General features: G+C 54.6%; 1 protein-coding gene across 5 annotated transcripts in view; it reads right to left on the bottom strand.

Moving 5' to 3' along the window:
• actn4 (actinin, alpha 4) overlaps positions 1-18,909 on the bottom strand; it is a 53,876-nt gene that overhangs the window by 21,890 nt on the left and 13,077 nt on the right. For all 5 annotated transcript variants that reach the window (XM_035386586.1, XM_035386587.1, XM_035386583.1 and 2 more), the window contains exons 2-4: positions 4,394-4,508; positions 3,531-3,650; positions 1,012-1,098 (exon numbers count right to left, since the gene is read on the bottom strand). In XM_035386586.1, coding sequence (XP_035242477.1) covers positions 1,012-1,098; positions 3,531-3,650; positions 4,394-4,508 — 322 coding nt within the window. The remainder of the gene's footprint in view (positions 1-1,011; positions 1,099-3,530; positions 3,651-4,393; positions 4,509-18,909) is intronic.

The following is an 18,909-nucleotide window of genomic DNA, read 5'->3' as shown; positions in this document are numbered from 1 at the left end:
ATCTCGTTTCCTAGGAACTTGCTACTAGCAACACAGTCCTAGAGGAAGCAGATAGAGCCTTACCTGCCCTGCTCTACAAACACAGCAAAGCATCATGGGTACCTAGCATTTCCTAACTTCTGCTTTGTGCTTAATTTATGCTTAACACATTAAAGGTAAATTTATAAATATAGTAATCCCTGCAGCAGCTAACACTGAAATATGGATTCTGAATTCTCAAGTCATACTTACTATCATGGGAGCTGCACAGATCACTCCACTCACTTGGCCAGAAAATTTCTATTTTTTCGCTCTTTTTTTTTTATAACGTCAATGGCAAGAAACTGATCGTTGATAAACTATAAATAAACAAATACAGCAGTTTATTCCTGCGTCAAAACAAATACTGCCAATCATTACAGCAGCTTTGCCACATCATTAAATTAATTTTTGAAAACTTTTAATGCAATTCATTCCAAGATTATGGCGGCTCAACGATGTTATGAAGCAGAGATCACCACCTCAAACTAAATTAAAATATGATAACATACCACTGTTTTATTCTCATTTAAGAAGATATTTATTTTAGAAAGTGCCTATAACACAAGAAACAAGAACAGAGAACTTCTAGAAAGCACACGCTTGTCTGCACTTTCCCACATCGACAACATAGGCAAGATCACTGCTGCAAAAAGTGTGACTGGGCTCTCTAAATTTGGGAGAAAAAAACATGGCTAAAAAAAAAACCATGAAAAGTCACACTTCCCAGGAAATAAGGTGGGGAGGGAAAACAAAAAAGTTGAATAAATACTAGGAAATAAACTGTAATGCTAGGGATTGGGTGGCGTATTTTGATTGGCTAAGTGACAGACTGCACGTAGTAGCTCCATGCCGTTATAGGCCCCTGATGGCTGTGAGCCTGCGAGCCCGTTAGCCTGTGAGCCTGTTAGCCTATTAGCCTGTTAGCCTGTGAGCCCGTTAGCCTATGAACCTGCGAGCCTGTTAACCTGTTAGCCTGCGAGGTGAACTCACCCTCCACAGAGATGTCCTGGATGGCGAAGCGCAGGATGATGGTCCAGATCATGCCCAGGGTCATCTTGGCGTTTCCGTCGACGATTTCTGAGAAGAGAACAAAACGGTCGGCCTGATGGGTGTGTCCAGACAGCCCGGGACACGCCCACAGACCCGCAGCCCCACCACCAAATTACAGCCAGCGTTTGCAAACGCAAAGCAATTTTACATTCCGCATTTCATTTTCTGTTGAACCAAAAATGTACCATGACGTCAAAACCGTGGTGCCGGACTGAGACCTGTGTGTACCATTAAACCGGTGTGTTTTTGTGTACAGTTACACCCATAATGTTTAGCGTTAGCCATAAACCATTCACTTGCCCCTGCTGCCCACACACTAACACAGCGCGTTACCCAGCGTCTGGAAACAAAAGCTACTGCACGTCAGCTACACTTGCACACACCTTAATGAACAAATAAACAATTACGTGTTCTGTTGATGCTATCCACACAGCATAAAAATGTGTGCAGTGTTGGTCTGTGGCTGTGAGTTGCTGCTTTGTCCTCCTTTAGCTTCATAACTGACCAGTCACAGAGGCCAGGGGCCTGCCAGTGAAACCGGCTCACTGCTCAGCTGGTACATCCCCAGCATGTGGGAGCCAATGACCCAGACTGGTTACTGGGAGTAAAGGCGAGAGCTCCATGCTGCATGGATGGAGGATTTGCTCGAACCCTCACCCTCTAGGAGCTGGACAATCTCTACAGTACTTACAGAAATGGAGTGGCATTGCCTGGATTCATTCACAATTGCAACTGCAGTTTCAATGGTAACTGCTATCCGGCCTTTCAAGTATTCTAACACTTTCTTTTCCTGTGTTTGTCCCCAATTTGTCCACGAGTCAGGCAATTCAGCTCCTGGAATTTCAGCTGTGCCACCTGACCATGACTACAAGTCCCAGCATGTGCCTGTGATAAGAACTCTACAAACCGAGCCACACAGGAGCCTGGATTCTTGGGCCTTTGAGATTCAATGCAACAGGCAGTTTTTGATCAGAAAGGTCATTTCCATGGGGACTGCGGGCAGGAAGTGCTAGACAGGAAGTGCCCCTCCTTACTGTTTGAACAGGACTCCTGGAGTGAGTCTTATTTTTACCCTACATCTGCAAGAGCTCCATTTAACCCATAACTATCTTTGTTATTTGGATATATTAATCTAACAAATTTCCATTATCAAAAAATATAACAAGCAATTGATGCAGCGCAATCAATTTTACACGGAATTAAAAACTTAATTAAACAAGTTTCTATTTGACCAGTTCCAGGAAACAAGTGGTTTCCGTTTGACTTTTCGCCTTCTTCTCAGTAAATAATGATGCGTCAGATTGCTCAGGACCCGAGCAGGCGGCTGTGCGGAAAGCGCGCTCTCACCACGCAGGTGAGAATCGCGCCTCGTTAGCCGGAGACACCACAGACAACCGCAGGAGTAGAGAGCTGACGAGCTGACACACAGCTGTGCTCCTGCAGTTACTCTGAGTGCAGCTTCAGTCTAACTCCCCCCGCCTCGCTCTCTGCTGCTTACATTCAAATCTCAATTCAAATTCAAGGTGCTTTAGTGGCAGGAAATGCCGGTAAATGTGGCCATGGCATAGAACGCGCAGCATTAAGTTCAATCGTTCATTTCCTGGCCTGTATCTTTGCCTCATCTCTGTAGCTCTTTTCTCCTCAGTCACTCTCTTGCTCTGCAGCAGCCCCTGTTTCCGGAGGCTGAATGCACCTCTGCTCCAGAGAGAGCGAGGAGGGGCTTAGTCATGCAGAGGGAACGGATGGGGGGGGGGGGGGGGGTGTTGAGAGGGGACAGTTTGTCATGAACACACACCGTAAAGTTCAATGCCCACCCTGTCAGACCTGAGCAGAGATGCTTATTACTCTCTCAGATTTATAGCCCCTTTACAAGACCTGCTATCAAACATACAGTCCTGCACCTTCTAAACAGTGTGTGAATGTGTGAGTGTGTGTGTGAGTGTGTGTGGCCGTGCGCGTGAATGTGTGTCTGTGTGCATGCACTTATGTGCAGGTATGTGCATGCATGTGGGTGTGTGTGTGAGGATGTGTGTATGTGTGTGTGTGTGTGCATCTCTGTGCGTGTGGGAATGTATGTGTGCACGCGTGTGTGTGTGAGGACAGAAAAAGGCTGTGTGTTTCTGGCAGTGAGATGGGACCCAGTGTGTGTGTGCATTGGTGTAAACGTTCTGAGAAAAAATGCGAATGTGTGCATGTCTGCGTGTGCCTCTCTTAGTCACGGCATGGTTAGCATGTTCACCACAGTGGGTAGCAGCAGCCTCATGTACTGCATTCTAATTCTAGACGTGTGTGAGAGAGTGTGTCTGGTGTCTGTGTGTGTGTGTGTGTGTGTGTCTGTGTCTGTGTGTGTGTGTGTATGTATGCGTGTGTGCATGCATGTGTGTACGCATGTTTAAGTGTGTGCGTGCGTGCGTGTTGTGTGTGCGTGTCCGTGATGCATACTCAGACAGAACACTGACCCTCAGCACCGATGGACACCAGCTTGACTCCCTTGCTGGCAATGAAGTCCAGGGCTTTGTTGACGTTGTTGATCTTGTGGACTCTCATCTTGCCTCTCTCTGGCTTGGGTAACCTCTCCCCTGCAATCACAAACACACACACACACACACACTTAGCCTGCTACGACCACCTCACGTTTCCCACTGTAATACCAAAGCCCAAGATGGCAATTAAACTTTCAAAACATTCCTGAGCAGAGAAGGGCTGCAGACTAAGATCAAAGGGGCAGTATTTCACATACCCACAATCCACTGGGGTTCGCTTTATGAGCCACGTACGTCTTGCGCAATGATCGCAGACAACATGTCAAATTGCATAACACAACAATTCCATGTTAAACCTCCATTTTCTGAACTGTGGCCAATTAGCAAAGACCCCTTCAAACCCCGATCCAGAATTTGCAAAAACAACATTCCCAGACGTTACTACGTTTCACAACAGGACTGATGCATGTTTTCCCATTCTTACTGAAACGCCGGTTGAGACGCACACACTAACAGTCCTGAGTCTAGAAGCGGAGGGATGGGGGGGGGGGGGATTAGTCCTGGGAAGGATGTACAGGATTGGCATTCGTTCCCATTTCTGCTGTGCTGATTGGACGTGACTGTGCGTCCGAGCCAGCGAGCCGCAGTAACCTCTCCGAGCCCCTCTCTGCCCCCACTGCGGAGAGCCTGCGCTGCCCGGGGTGCTGCCCAGTTTGGGCCAGCGCTCCACGGGACCAGCGGGCAGAGAAGCTGGACACGCTAAGCTGACCTTACCGCAACGGCGGCGGTCACGCTGATCGCGTCGCCCGTGACGACGGGGACAGGCCGAGCCCGCTTACCCGAGATGACCTCCAGCAGGAGCATGAGCTTGAGCCCGTCTCTGAAGTCCTCCTCGATGTTCTCGATCTGCGTGCCGGCTTTCCTCAGGTGGGAGTTGCACCAGGCCGTGAATGTCTGCGCAGAAACGGAGGGAGGGAGGGAGAGGGGAGGGGGGCGGTCAGAGACAAACTACCATTCTAGAAAATGATTGAAAAAATGCAGTCATGTCCCACACATACACACACACACACACACACCCTTCTAATGAGGTCAGAGGTCACAGAGGAGCATGATGGGACTCAAAGTAGCTCCCAGAGGATCAAGGGAAACCAACAAAGGCAGGTTGACATTTCCCACCCTGTCTGTGAACCTTCATGAGAGGATAAAATCAACGACTTATTGGTGAGTCTTTGAAGATGGCCACACCCCCAAACCTCTGAAGGCTTCAGTGCCACCACCAGCTAGAGCCCCAACAGCAGCGCCCTCTACAGGTACACAAGGGAACAGCAGGTCCTGCTGCAGTGTTTGAATAGCTTCTGATAAGTAGGGCTCAGTGTGTGTGGCGTTTGCTTGTGTGCCAGCATGTGTGTGTGTGTGTGTGTGTACAGTCACGTCAGCCTGCATTGGTGGGGACGGGGGTTGCTGGAGTCCCTGACGCAGATTGTGTCCTTCAGTCTCTGCTCCTACTCCTTCGACCGGCAAAGTATTCCATCGCACGTGCCCCACCACACCCCCACTCCATGTCCTCAACCCCATCCCCATGGCAACACTGTTCTTGTCTGTGCCAGTCTCTCAATTTTTTTCACACCCTCTGACCTCATGTTTCCCCTGCTAAGCTAGCTTCAAATACAATCCACCATCACAGAAGCCCAGCCAAATTCTCCTCCAAACACCCGTGACAGGAACACCGCTGAAAACTGATCTAAGGTCAGCACTTAGGGCCCGAGCCCCCTCCCTCCAGCCCCCCCCCCCTCCCCCTCCAGCAGCCCTCTCTGCCAGGCCTGGGGCAGCAGCTCTTCTGCTGCGGTGTGAAAACATTATGACTGGACACTGGGCAGCGGGCCGGGCTCTCCGCTCCCACTGCACAAAGACCCCATTCAGCCGGGCGCATAATGAGCCCCTTCACACCCATGCCAGCAGAGCCCCACCCTGTCACTCAGACAAAAGCCCCGCCCCTTCTCCTGCAGGAACGGCTCTGCGCGGCCGGGCTGGGCGACAGGTAGCGCGGCGCAGAGCGTCCGGCGGTTCGTCTCAGAGCGGGACGGGAACGCCGCCATCGAAAACGCGCCTCAGCCAGACGAGGGGGGGGGGGGGGGGGGATGTCTCAGACGGCTGGAGACCCACCGCAGTGTAAACCCCCCCCCCCCCCCCCCCCCCGCCTGCTGTTCTCTGAAAAGCGGAAACGTGGAGGCCCTGAAGGCGCGGGAGGCCAGGGCAGCGGCAGGCAGACCTTTGCACCGTCAGCAGCCTGCTTCCTGTTGCCTCACAGCGGTTCGGAGTGACTAATGGCACGCACTGAGTGAAGTTCACACGGAAGCTGAAGTCACCTGGCCCAGGTTGGTGTGGCGAATGGGCCGGTCGTAAACCGGGCTGTGTCACACTTGTAATAGAGCGGAATTCGTCAGCGCTGTTTTCACTGCCATTGATCTTTTCGGAACGCCAAAAAACTAACGAGGTGTAGCCCAGCCCAGTTTATTACTACACAAGCGGGAGGGAGCCATATTGAAGATGATGGCTGCAGTTTCCCCAGCTTACAGACGGATGGCGATGTGCCTTCCTCATGAGCGGGGCTCTATCCGGGCCAGCCGCCGTGATGGAGGGCTAATTTAGGGCAGCCTCTCTCTGGCCTGCTCGCTGAATTACTGCTCCCCGGGCTCATCAGTCAGGCCCTGGGGAGGGGGAGCGGCAGAGCGCGAGGCCCAGGTGTGTGCTGGCACACGGTGTGCAGAGAGGGACCAGACCCCCCCGGGGAGAGCGCGCTGGCAACGCCGTGTTGTGAGGACGGCGTGCGGACGGCGGGGAGGATGCGGCGCTGCCGCGCGAGCGTTAGCGGGCCCCGGCGGGACCCAGCGGAGCCGTGCGGCGGGCGTGTCCCCTGCGCCTGGGCGAGGTCGCTCACCCGTCTGAACTGCAGCAGCGCTGGGTACGGGGCGCAGTGCGGGGGAGCACCGGCGAGGCCTGCGCTCACCTGTGCGCCCTGTGCCGTATATTACACTCCCCCAGCACAACAAATCGCACTGAGACCAGTTTGGTGCCTGTGCGCTTCAGTGTGGGCACAGTACAGCACAGCGTATCCACCATTTACCCTAGTCTCTAAGTGACCAGATAAAGGCCTCTGTCTCTGTCTCTGTCTGATTGACAGCACTCTCTCCACCACTCCCTCACTGGGAACGCTGCGCAGGAACCGCCCACACCTCCTACCTCCACGCACACACACATCAATGCAGGGTGTGTTACTTCTCTTCAAATACGTCACATGGGGCGTATCACCCAATTAAAAGGTGCCATGCCTGTGCTGACAAATCAGCAATGCCCGTTCTCTGCACAAACACACATATTATACTAACACACCCAATACTGAAAAGTACACATACATACACGCACAGATGCGCGCACACACACACACAAATTATTCTAACACACCCAATACTGAAAAGTACACACACATACACACACACACGCGCACACATACACACACACACGGGCGTAGAAACACCTGGGTAGAGGAAACGAAACTTGCGTGAACACACACAGATTCACAGCACATGCATGTACGCGCACACACACACACACACACACACACACACACACACACACACACACACACAAACCGTCACACATTCCACAGATGGCTCTGTTGAGGTGTGTCACTCTTGCCTCTGGGCTCGGCACTAGCCTACACTTTACACTCTCTCACCGATGAGCTCACACACACACACACACACACACACACACACACTCTGACTCACTCACACACTCACTCACACTTTCTGCAGGGGTGTTAACCCCTTTAACGCCCAGTGTTAATCCTCATCTCGCACGGTCACCTTTAATTCCTCTGGGTGTTTTAGGCAGGGGACGGGAGAGCTCCGCCCCCTCCCTCTCAGTGAAAACAGGCTGTTCCGCGCACTCTGCCCCAAAAGCAGCTTTTCCGGTATGGTGAACGCCCCGCTCCACAGCCCCCGGATCACGCAGCACACCGTCTCACACCACCGCCGCGGCGGCACCAGGGGCTCCTGCACTTTTAACAACCCCCCCCCCTTCAGTCAGCCGCTTTTTTGAGTTTACGATAAGCACCACAGAACATCAGAGCAGAGCAGAAATAAGCTTAAGTTTGTGGCCATTATAAATGAAGCTCGTTGCTAAAATTGGGAGCGTAGCTTCGTAGCGCAAGCGACGGTGGGGGTTAGCGAGCGGCAGTACGATCAGGCGAGACCGTTTCCCGCAGCGGCTACGCCGTGCGCCACGGTTATTTCCGTCCGACCGACGGCGTTTGCGGTCGTGCGTGTGAACAGCGCCAGCGCGGGCATTTCGTGCGGTATTAAATAAGTTGTGAGCCGCTCAGCCGTTTGGTCGGACGCGAGAGTTCTGCTTGTAGCGCACTGCTGAGCGCTGAGAGCAGATCTGTGCATGTTCCAGCAGGTAGAGGATTTAGCATGGGAGCGGCGCGCAGCCCAAACCGCGCGGAGGGGGACACGCCCGCGCCCGAGGCCTGTGTGCTGCTGAGCTGCAGTGAATGAGCGACTCCGGGGGTGGGGGGCGTACCTGCCCCCCCCCCCCACCACCCCCAACCCCCCCAACCCCCACCCCGCCATTCCAGAGCAGACAAGACCTCAATGTCCCGCAGACACAAACTGTTTTTGCCCTCTCCACGACAGGCCGAGACATCGTGCGATTCAGGGATTACAACCAATCAGAAGAGATTTTTCCACAACCCAGCCGCTGTTCAGGCAAACCCGAGACCAGGCCAGAAACACATCACGCGGCAAGCAGATCCAGTCCGGCAGTGAGCTTCCGAGCTTCACGCCAGGGCAGCCTCACCCCGAACCCGAGCCCGTCTAGGGCTAGCAGACGCGCTCGACCTGCGTGGAATACCTCAGGCGGGCGGGGCACTCTGCTGCCAGAGGTAAATGTAGGTTACACGCAAGTTCCTTGATCAAGGTTACGCCTGTCGTGCCTCGACGGCTACGCTACCTTCAGTAAACTGCTGCACCCCGCCGGGGTCACATGACCGCACTGGGTGTCACGGCAGCTGTGCGGCGCCTTTCGTCGTAATTTCCCACCGTCCTCAGCGCCGCTCGGGTTCTCATACGCAGCCCTTCTGGGGCCACCGAGGCAGAACTCGAGCAAGCGCAGCCCGTGGCCCCGACCGCAGCAGCACGAAAAGGCACAGACGGGTAACGGGTACGAGCCGGCTGGAGCGGGGAGCCAGCGCGGGCCGAAGCTCAGTCTGGAGACTCTGGGTGAGAACTCTGGGCTGCAGCGCGGCGACCGAGCGAAGCTCAGCCCACACGGGCCAGCGCAGGGCCAGCACAGGGCCAGCGCAGGGCCAGCGCAGGGCCAGCACAGGGCCAGCACAGGGCCAGTGGAACAGAGCGATTACATAAGACCTGCTGCTCCACAGACAGGGAGCCGACACCGCAACATAATCAGCCTGTGGAGCTCAGCGGGGGGGGGGGGGCAAGGTGTTCTGATACAGCCAAAGGAGGGGGGGGGGTATATGTAACACTGGTCAGAGGTAAGGGGCACTGAACAAGAGAACCTGAAAGTGAAAAAGAGAGGACAGGAGGGAGGGAGGGAGAGAGAGCATATGAGAGAGAGAGAGAGGGAATGAGAGAGCAAGGGAGAAAGCTGGAGAGAGAGAATGAAAGGACAGAGAGGGTGCCTGAGGCAGTGGGGGTTGCTGGTTACGGGCATTTCTGCTGTTGTGGACGCTTGGAGAAACAGGAAGGGAGGAGGTGTGGGTCCGATCTGGGAATGGCAGACTACCTAGCGCCACCACCCACCCCCCCCCCCCCCCGTGAGTCAGGGCACTGGCCAGGACAAGGGCACCTATTCTTAGACACGACTAAGCCCTGCTGCTCAGTACACACCCCACTGAGTTCCCTGAAAGAGACACCCGCTGTGCGACACACTCATACACACACACACTCATACACACACACACACTCATACACACACACACACTCATACACACACACACACTCATACAGTGACACACAGACACACTCACTCACTCATACACACAAACACAAACACACACACACACATACACACACACACAGTGACACACACACACACTCATCATACACACACACACACACACACACACACACACTCATCATACACACACTCATACACACACACACACAGCCTCAGACGAGGTCCCACTCAGTTCTATCAGCTGTGTGTGGGTCTAAAGAGCAGGGCTCTCCTCAAAGAGCAGCTCAGGAGCCGGATCCAGGCCCAGATCAAACTCACAAACCCAAACACAAACTCACAAGCGCTCTCCCGCTGAGAGAGACAGGACTGGCTGTTCCAGAAGCCACGGGCCCCTGCAGCAGTTTCCAGAACCGCCCCGAACGCCCCCGCTCCCCCCTCCCCTCCGCAGCCCTGCATGCGCGCTCTCCGCGCAGCGTGAACAATGGCAGCCGCCAGAGAGGACTGTGGGATTGCACCAGAGCTGGCGAGCACGGCTGCCAGAGAGAGGGCTGCTTTTACAGCGCTGGAGGAATGTGGCGAGTCCCGGGGGGGGGGCCATCGACCGCTCAGCGAGGGGGGGCGTGTTAACGCACGTCTGCATAAATACAGCTCTGGTAAAACAGCTGAAGGTCGTGTCGGTCTGTTGGGTCCGCCGTGCCTCACATTGGGGCTGGGCTGTCCGAAAGGGGGGAGGGGGGAGGACGGGGGAAACCTGTCGTCTAGCATGTCCAGCAGAGTCCACCGGTGCGAGCGGCACCGGAACAGCCTCCAGCTCAGCTACGCTAACGGAGACGCAACCTTTCAGCAACCGACGACAAATTAAAGCACATCGCCCCACAGATTACCTTCAGGTCCGACAGCAGCCTGAGCCTGAACGCGCGGCTCCTGCGCCCTGCACTGGAGGTGAAGTCATCGCCTAATATTTGCCCTCACTAGTCACTGCCACATATTTGAATGAGCGATTATTCCAAATTGCAAATCCCTGTTTGCTCTGTCCAGTGGTGACGCTGGCGCTCCTGGCGCACTGAGGAGGCCGTCCCAGCAGTCTGCAGAGCGCCAGCACTCTTACCACAGCCTTTAAATGAGGCTCATTCTGAGGTGCTCTCGAGAGCTTTCACCATATTCTGGTGTTTAAATTAAACACTTTTTTTTTTTTTACCACACAGAGGATGTAAAAGGGGGAAGAACCAGTATTTCTGTGAGATGTGGGAGGCGGGTGGGGAAGGGAGGAGGGGGGGGGTTGGTTTATTTCGGACTGTAGCACATGCTACAGGAGCTTCCCGCGGAGGGCTCTGTTTATTTGCTGGTTTATTTATGTGGCTTCCTGTCTTTGTGCGCGCTCCCTGGCGCGGGCCGGATGGAGTTACTCAACCCGAGCGCCGCTGAGTTAACCCCTTCAGCAGGCCGCCGGGGTCCAGTGACGGGCCGGCGTGTGGGGTTACCGCCCGCCCCCCCCCGGCCAGGCCCCGCCCCCTCCGCCGGAAAGGCAGAAAGGGAACGCGACGGCACCGCACGCGGGGCTGCCCTGTCCCACAGCGCCGTCCTGTAGATTTCGGTGGTCCGATCTGATCCGGGACAGCACTACAGGGACTGACAGACGCAGCCCGACGGGTAAAAATATACCACGGCCTTAAAGTGTAGATTTCCATTCACTCACACGTTCTGCGTTCTATTGCCCCAAATTTACCGTGTGCACTAATGGACCACTGCGCTGCGTGATGACTTATACTAGCGACGCCAGGACGTGCTCTCCAAACCCCCGAATCCATTTCTGCATCCGTCCTTTCCTTTTACGACAGGAAACGGCGGTTGTGATAATCGTAAGGGGCTGAGGGCAAAGCCTGGATCGTAAAGCATTCAAACGGGAGCACATCCTGTCCCGCTCCTCACTGAGACGCTGAGCACGGCCCCCTGGAGACAGACCACGGCAGCGCCCAGACGCTCACCCAGCCTGCAGCAGCTGCAAAGCATCACCAGCGTCAAGCAGCAGCCCGGAGCATCTCACAGAAACACAATCCACACACTCCCTAACTCACCCAGCCAGAGAGAGAGAGAGAGAGGGAGAGGGACAGAGAGAGAGAGAGAATGTGTAAGGTCTACAAAGAATGTAGGCTATATGAAAAGTGAGACAAACACGTTAAATCTTCCAACAGAAACACAGAGGACAGAGAGGACAGAGATGCAGAGAAAGAGAGCTGGAGATTGCAGAAGGTCTACACAGTGTGTGTGTGTGAAGTGTGAGGACCTGAATCGTACACACCACACACTCTGTGTGTATAAAGGATTCCATTTGTACACACCACATACTCTGTGTATGAAGCACTCCAGTCGGACACACCAAATACAGGCCTCTCCAGATGCTGTGTCTGAGGGGTCACCCGGTTGCTGCGTGGGGGGGGGGGGGGGGGGGGGGGGCTGGATATGCACTCTCTGGCACTGCCCAGGGGCGTGAGGGGGGGGAATTCTAGCAGAAAAATGACCGACATCCTGATTTCAATCTGAGAAAGATTTCTGGAATGCAGAAAATGCTCTTCCTCCTGCGTGAGTCCGCGGGACTGGAGATGCCGTTCGGCGGTTTGGCGGGGCGCTGGCGTGGTTGGGGTGGGGGTGGGGGGACTGCGGTGGGGTTCGGCTTTGAGATAACTGACTTTCGGAGGTGCCATTCTCAGCACACCAATCGCTTCTGAGCAGAAAGCACCTTTAGGCACACCAACTACCGCACACACACACCCACCGAGCGCACTACGGCAGTTGAACAGCACAGCCCGCGTAAAGGAGGGGGGGAGCGAGGATGCCGTTTGGAGCGGAGGTGTGCGGCAGTTGAGCGCTCGGCGCGCGCAACATCCTGTTTTAGCGGCCTGGTTTCCCTGACTCAGGGCTTGGGCAAGGGCGAAGATTACACACCGCGGTTCCCCCTCGCACGTTTGTCACACACCACCGACAGGCCGGCGCACAGAGCAAACTTCCTGCCCGCGAAAAAAAAAAAGAGAGGAAGTAGAGTGACCCTTCGAGCCCCAAGTCCCAAAAAACAGAAGGCCCGCCCCCCGTTTCACAGGTTCACACAAAACCAGAGTAGGGGAAGTAACAGAAGCAGACAAGCAACAATAACACAATCTCACCACGCAAAGAAAACAACATTCGCAACTTCCTCAATCACGAGAAGCTGAGCCCAAGACCCGGTGAAGAGAACACAACGCGCCCCGCCGGCAATAAGGAAACACGGCGACGTGCGGCCATTTCGGTTCCTTTATCGGGGAAAACCTTCAGTCCCCCCGCTCGAGTCGACGCCCGAGGGCGAAACGCTGAGCTGGCGGATTTTCACGCGCATAATTAGGTCTCCGCAAGTAGCGGAGCGGAGGTGTCATGCCGCAGAACCTGAGCTATTCACAGCTCCTCTGCGCTCAGAGCAACCCGCGCTTCACAGGCCGGCTGGCTGAGAGGCAGGTTCACAGGCCGGCTGGCTGAGAGGCAGGTTCACAGGCCGGCCGGCTGAGAGGCAGGTTCACAGGCCCGGCCGGCCGGCTGAGAGGCAGGTTCACAGGCCCGGCCGGCCGGCTGAGAGGCAGGTTCACAGGCCCGGCTGGCTGAGAGGCAGGTTCACAGGCCGGCTGGCTGAGAGGCAGGTTCACAGGCCCGGCTGGCTGAGAGGCAGGTTCACAGGCCCGGCTGGCTGAGAGGCAGGTTCACAGGCCCGGCCAGCCGGCTGAGAGGCAGGTTCACAGGCCGGCCGGCTGACAGGCAGGTTCACAGGCCGGCTGGCTGAGAGGCAGGTTCACAGGCCGGCCGGCTGACAGGCAGGTTCACAGGCCCGGCCGGCAAAGGCAGTCCTGGTGACCAATCGCGCTCCAGCACGGGGATCAAACAGGTGGCGCACCTGAGTGGTGCACCTGTGAGGCACACCCGGTCGGCTGTGGGGCGGCCTTGCGCAAGGTCCTGTGTTACAGGAATGGTCTGAGCACCAGCCCTGACGCCTTAACGCAACAGACTCAACCAAGCCGGAGGGGGCTGCTCTCATTTTTGGAGATTGGGGGGGGGCGGTGAACGGCGTTTCCTTGCTCCGGAAAAACGCGGGCCGGCCGGCGGCCGGAGGAAATGCCGCTCTGCGAACGCGATGGCTCTCAGAGAACATGGCGGGAGTAAACAGACCCGGGCCGCCAGGAAGGCAGATAAGAGGAGGCAGACTAAACAAGCGGCCACAGAGGAACCCTGGAGGAGGCCAGGCCCTCTCCCGCTCAACCGCACCAGCGCAAGGTCACCCCACACTCAGCGCCCGACTACCGCACTCCCCATCGATAAATCACCGACACAGCACGACTAGAACCACTGTGGGAGTACATCGATATGCTGTTGCAACGAGGGGCCAAGTTTTAAACTTTATGTAAAAACAAAACAAAAAAAAAAACCTGAGTTCAATAACCTATGAGGCATTTTCACTCAAATTATTATAAAAGTACATGCTAGAATTATCTTACATTCTTATCCAAATTCTTAAAATAGCTCTCGAGGGCTTCAAACTTAAGATAAGAGCCCTCGTGCTCAACTCCCAGCCACCGTCTGAAACGAAACCACAGAACTGCACACAAACGGCAGCAGACTCGCATTACACTGCACAGAGAGTGAGCAGAAGTGACTTACTGGGTCCAGATCTGCATCTGGGAATCACCCACAGACCTCTAGCGCTGGAACGCACAGGCCAGGCTTAATGACAGGCCGGGAGTCCTGGAGGTCGGGTAATTAAAACGTATCAGACCAGGCCGGAACGCAACAGCCATCTCAGTCCTCGTGGAACTCGGGTGGGTCTGATTACAAAGCAAACTAATCCCCCGTCACACTGGAATTAGCACGGCTGGCTGAGGGGGACGCAGACAGGATGCGGAGTACAGGCCTCAGCCGGGGATTAAGCAGGGAGAACCCCGAGCCCTTTCATGTGAGCGGGCTAGCGAGCAAACTGCAGGCAGGGAAGTGGAGGAAGCCGGCATGCTCGAGCGCACGCTTCGTGCATCACGACCGGTTTCGCCAGCCTCCGGGCCCGAGGAACGCGGAACGTGCGTCGCGGGACGGCTGGATCACACCCAGAGTCCGTCTAAAGGGAAACGACCGAGGGGAAAACACCCTGACAGGAACGCAGCGTACTTCCCGCAGCCTGCTCCTCCGACATCCACTTCCTGTGTCCCTGCCGGCGCTCCACGGCAGGACAATGGCACCCTTTCAGGGGCTGCCGGCAGGACACAAACTCTGACTGACGTGCTGGACGTCCGACGCAAGACGGGCGCGTGCGCAGTCTGAGTCCGAACTATTTCTACGTGAAATACGGGCAGGAATCAAGTGTGTGAAAGCTCTTAATGCGGGGGGGGCAATGATGGCCTCCTGAAGGTGAGGTGTAGCCTGGTCTCCCCTTCCTTTATAGTGGGAAATGCTATTTGGAGATGGGGGGATGTTTCAGGTGAGGTACACAAAGGGTGCACGCTCACCGCAGAACATCAAGGAATTCACGTATTCAAATCCAACGCAGAAATCCCTTCATCTGGAGTCCAGGACCAGCACTCTCCATATGCAGATACTAACCAGGCTGAAGCTCTCTGGAGCCCAGGAGCACATGCACCGCACAGCTCCGCAAAGCAACAAAAGCGCATTAAAGCTTTCCCCTCTTCTCCGCAGACTGACCGCACTGTTGTGTGTGTGTGTGTGTGTGAGAGAGACAGAGCGTGAGAGTGTGTCAGGTGAGGTCAGGTGTGTGAGTGTGTGTACAGTGGGGGGTGTTAGAGCGCACAGGCTAGCAAGCAGCCGCCTGAAATGATTCAGATGGGAACAGAAAGTGCCTTAAATAACCTTCCTCATTAAGAGCTTCTTTCTCAAGCATTATTCAGGTCCCCAGAAGGAAGTCCGTGGCGTTTGCGGTCACACCACAGCCCTGCTGTAAAAGGAACAGCGCGCGGTCTCTCTTTTTTTTTTAAAAGTTTTCGGCCATGAGACACTGCGTTGCAGTGCAGGCACCTTTCAGCACAACCTCTGAACCAAAACCAGGTCTTCTGAGCCCATGGTGCACGGGACCGCATCTTTCAATGGCTGCGTCTGAGATTTCATCCGTTTCAGGTCCAAAACCTGTTCAGCTAGCCGAGGATACCGAGGATACCAAGCGGTTCACTCGAGAGCACCTGGAATGCAGCTAACCAAAGGACAACCCTTAGATTGATAATCAAAAGACACCTCACTTTTCGCCTTTTATCAGTTCATCGGCACCATAAATCATGCATGTTGCATGACAACAAGTAAAGCAAAACTGTAACTGAAAATGACCTGGCGTGGTTGATAAGCAAAGCAAATAGTTTCCAATTCAAATGAAATTTTTGAGCTTCCAAGCGCGACATATTTCCTGGCTTCCAAGTAGCTCAGTAAACGCCTTCACAAATGAGCTAAGGTTGGGGCCTAAATTCATGGTTGAGCCACTTTTTCAACAGACGAGTCAGAGGACAGGACAGGATCCATTACCCCTGCCCTGCCAGAGACAGAGTCTGTTTATTTAAGCCAGGGTTCCTCAGCTTATCCCCTGCATTAGTGCCTCTAAACTGCACACCTTGGCATCATGGGAAACCAGCAGCGAGTGATCAGATCTAATGGGAGTTACTTCTGTCCTGTAGTACTGTGTGCGGCCTGTAGGGTGTAAAATCACCAGGCGCATTAGAGGAGGCAATGGTTGCAATTGGTAAAGCACACTGACTTGAGAGCCACAACTGCGGAGGGGAATAACCTGTATGCACTTATTTTACTCAGTGCATACTGCCCTCAGGACTTTCTGCACTCGGTATGTACTGCCCTCTCTATATCTGCAGCGGAGGCTCCAGGCCAGTTTGGTATACGCGGCGCTCCGTGGTGCTGACGCACATTCGCCAGTACATCGCCTCCCTCGGCACAATGAGGAGTTACCGGCAGCCAAGGCCACCAGGCCAGCGGTCTGCCTGACAGCACCGTGCTGACATTCCTCTCGCAGGCCGCAGTGAGAGGGCTCCGGATTTTACCGGTCAGCGGAGAACCGGACGGCGCCCTCCACTCCGTGCCCACCGCGCAAGCCCGCCTGATGACCTCACTCTGCGCCCTTCTGTTCAGCTGCCCCTGAGGCCCAGCCATTACGGCCACACAACGCTCACACAACGTTCTTTCAACATTGCAAAAGCTGGGCTATGGAACCAAAGCAATACTGTGGTACTAGTGGCAAACCAGACAGGTGGCAAACCAGACAGGGCCACATTCTGAGGAACCTGCATGTGTACAAGCACAAGGCCCAGGCCACCAGGGTATCTAACCAATGGAGAGATGCCAGGCCGGTATTTACAACGCACAGATGCATCAGATGTTGGGCCAATCCCAGAATGCAGTCTGGTGTGGTAGCCACGGCAGCGTGGCCTTTGTTCCGTCAGTCCTCATTCCTCACATTCCAAGTGGGTCAGCATGCCATCGACACACCTTGTCTGCTCCACTTGTGTCACACATCATGTGATTCAAGAGCTCCTGCAGTACGGGCATCCAGCACAGAGTTCTGAAACCAGAGGGAATGGCATTCTGAACAGCATTCCGAAACCAGAGGGAATGCCACCCAGCACAGCGTTCCGAAACCAGAGGGAATGCCATCCAGCTCAGCATTCCCGAAACCAGAGGGAATGCCATCCAGCTCAGCATTCCCGAAACCAGAGGGAATGCCATTTTCATCAAAACCAAGTTTCATGATTCACAAATGACAGTGAATGTAGTTTACATGCACTGACCATACACACTATAGTTTTTCAGCATTTTGTCACAGCATTTAATAGATGATGGGTATTATGCACATGCGCTGATTCCAACATGTCTTGTACTTCAGGAATAATTCTTCCGCGTGGAGAAAAACCAGCTCTACTGGTAAAGATTCCTTCCGCATTTAATTTCCTAGTAGTCCAATGACCAGTTACCCGATAAGAATTTTGGGTTATTGTGACATTTTGTCAACTTATCAAATCATCTTCACTGAAGCCAAAAAACAAAGTGAGCAGTACAAAAAGTACACACAAACTGTTTTTTTCCCCCTCCTCAAAAAGGTGAAATTAAAGTCACAAATCATGTGACCTAAGGAAACACACCAATGGAAATCATCTTGGGCTCTGTGTTTATACCCCGTGAGATTTGCACATTAATAGAACAGCGGAATTCTGGGAAAGGCACGAGCTGTACCGCGCTCAGTCGTGAGACCTTCTGGGACAGGAGGAGGGGGGTTCGGGCCGAGAGACGGAGAAAAACTGGTGATGGAAGAACGGGGGGGGGGGGGGGGGGGAGGGCTGATGAAAGGAGGACAGAGACTGAGCACAGCTGAGACAATGCGCCCAAACGAGACGGGCCGGCCAGCCCAGTCGGCAGCATTGTCGCCCTAACTGCCTCTTCCTGTCTCACGCTGCCTCTCGCGCTCTTCTCCTTATAAGGAAACGCATTCGACCGACTGTCACTATGGCGATGATGCAACAGCCCACAAGGTGCACGCCTCCCCCCCCCCCCCCCCCCCCCCCCCCCCCCCCCCCCCCCCCCCCCCCCCCCCCCCCCCCGCTCACCCGCTCGTGCTTCAGAGAAATAGACTCTGAGCACCTGCTAAGAGCCACACCCGAGGCTCAGACTAAGAAGAAAAAAAAAAGTTAAAACGGGGAGAGGGGGGGAAAAAGTTCCAACTGATACTACAATGTGACTCCATCTCGGGGCATTCATCTGTGCTGCCTGTTTGTTTGCTTAAAGGGATGAAGAATGCGTAATGTGACTCCCAGCCTCCAAGCAGGAAGTGAGCAAGCGAATCAAATGCCTGAAAAGAAGCCACAGCGTGGACACAGCAGCATGGCAACCACCCTCAGCTGCACCGTCATTTGTAACCCTGCCACATAACCCCCCCCACCCCCACCTCCAGCCCAGACCCCCCCTCCCCCCCAGCCAAACTCTCTCAAGCAAGGCTTTTACGGCCTGACGTACTGAAAGTATCAATTAAACACCGAGTGTGGACGGCAGGCTGTCAAAGGGACTCCCAGGGCCACTGAAAGATGAAAAAGCCAGCACTGCAGAACTGCACGAAACTGCTTTTGATCTGAATGAGGGTCACAGAATGGGGGCTCCGTCCTGGAAGGCACGGTGGGACAGGCCCCCAGCCGAATTTACAACCATGCGAGTAACACCAGGGCTATAAAGGAAGTTGGGACGTAAAAAAAAGGGAGGGAAAAAAGCAAGGCCTGTTAAAAAAAGCAACGTCGAGTCACTTGGGGAGTGTTATTTGTTCCTGTGCGTGCGTTCCTGGTCTGGACGACACCCTGCCCCCCCCCCCCCCAGACAT

Source organism: Anguilla anguilla, chromosome 12, assembly GCF_013347855.1.
Source record: "Anguilla anguilla isolate fAngAng1 chromosome 12, fAngAng1.pri, whole genome shotgun sequence".
NCBI lineage: Eukaryota > Metazoa > Chordata > Actinopteri > Anguilliformes > Anguillidae > Anguilla > Anguilla anguilla.
The sequence above is the reverse complement of the archived record's forward strand: the minus strand, read 5'-3'. Positions and strand labels throughout refer to the sequence as shown.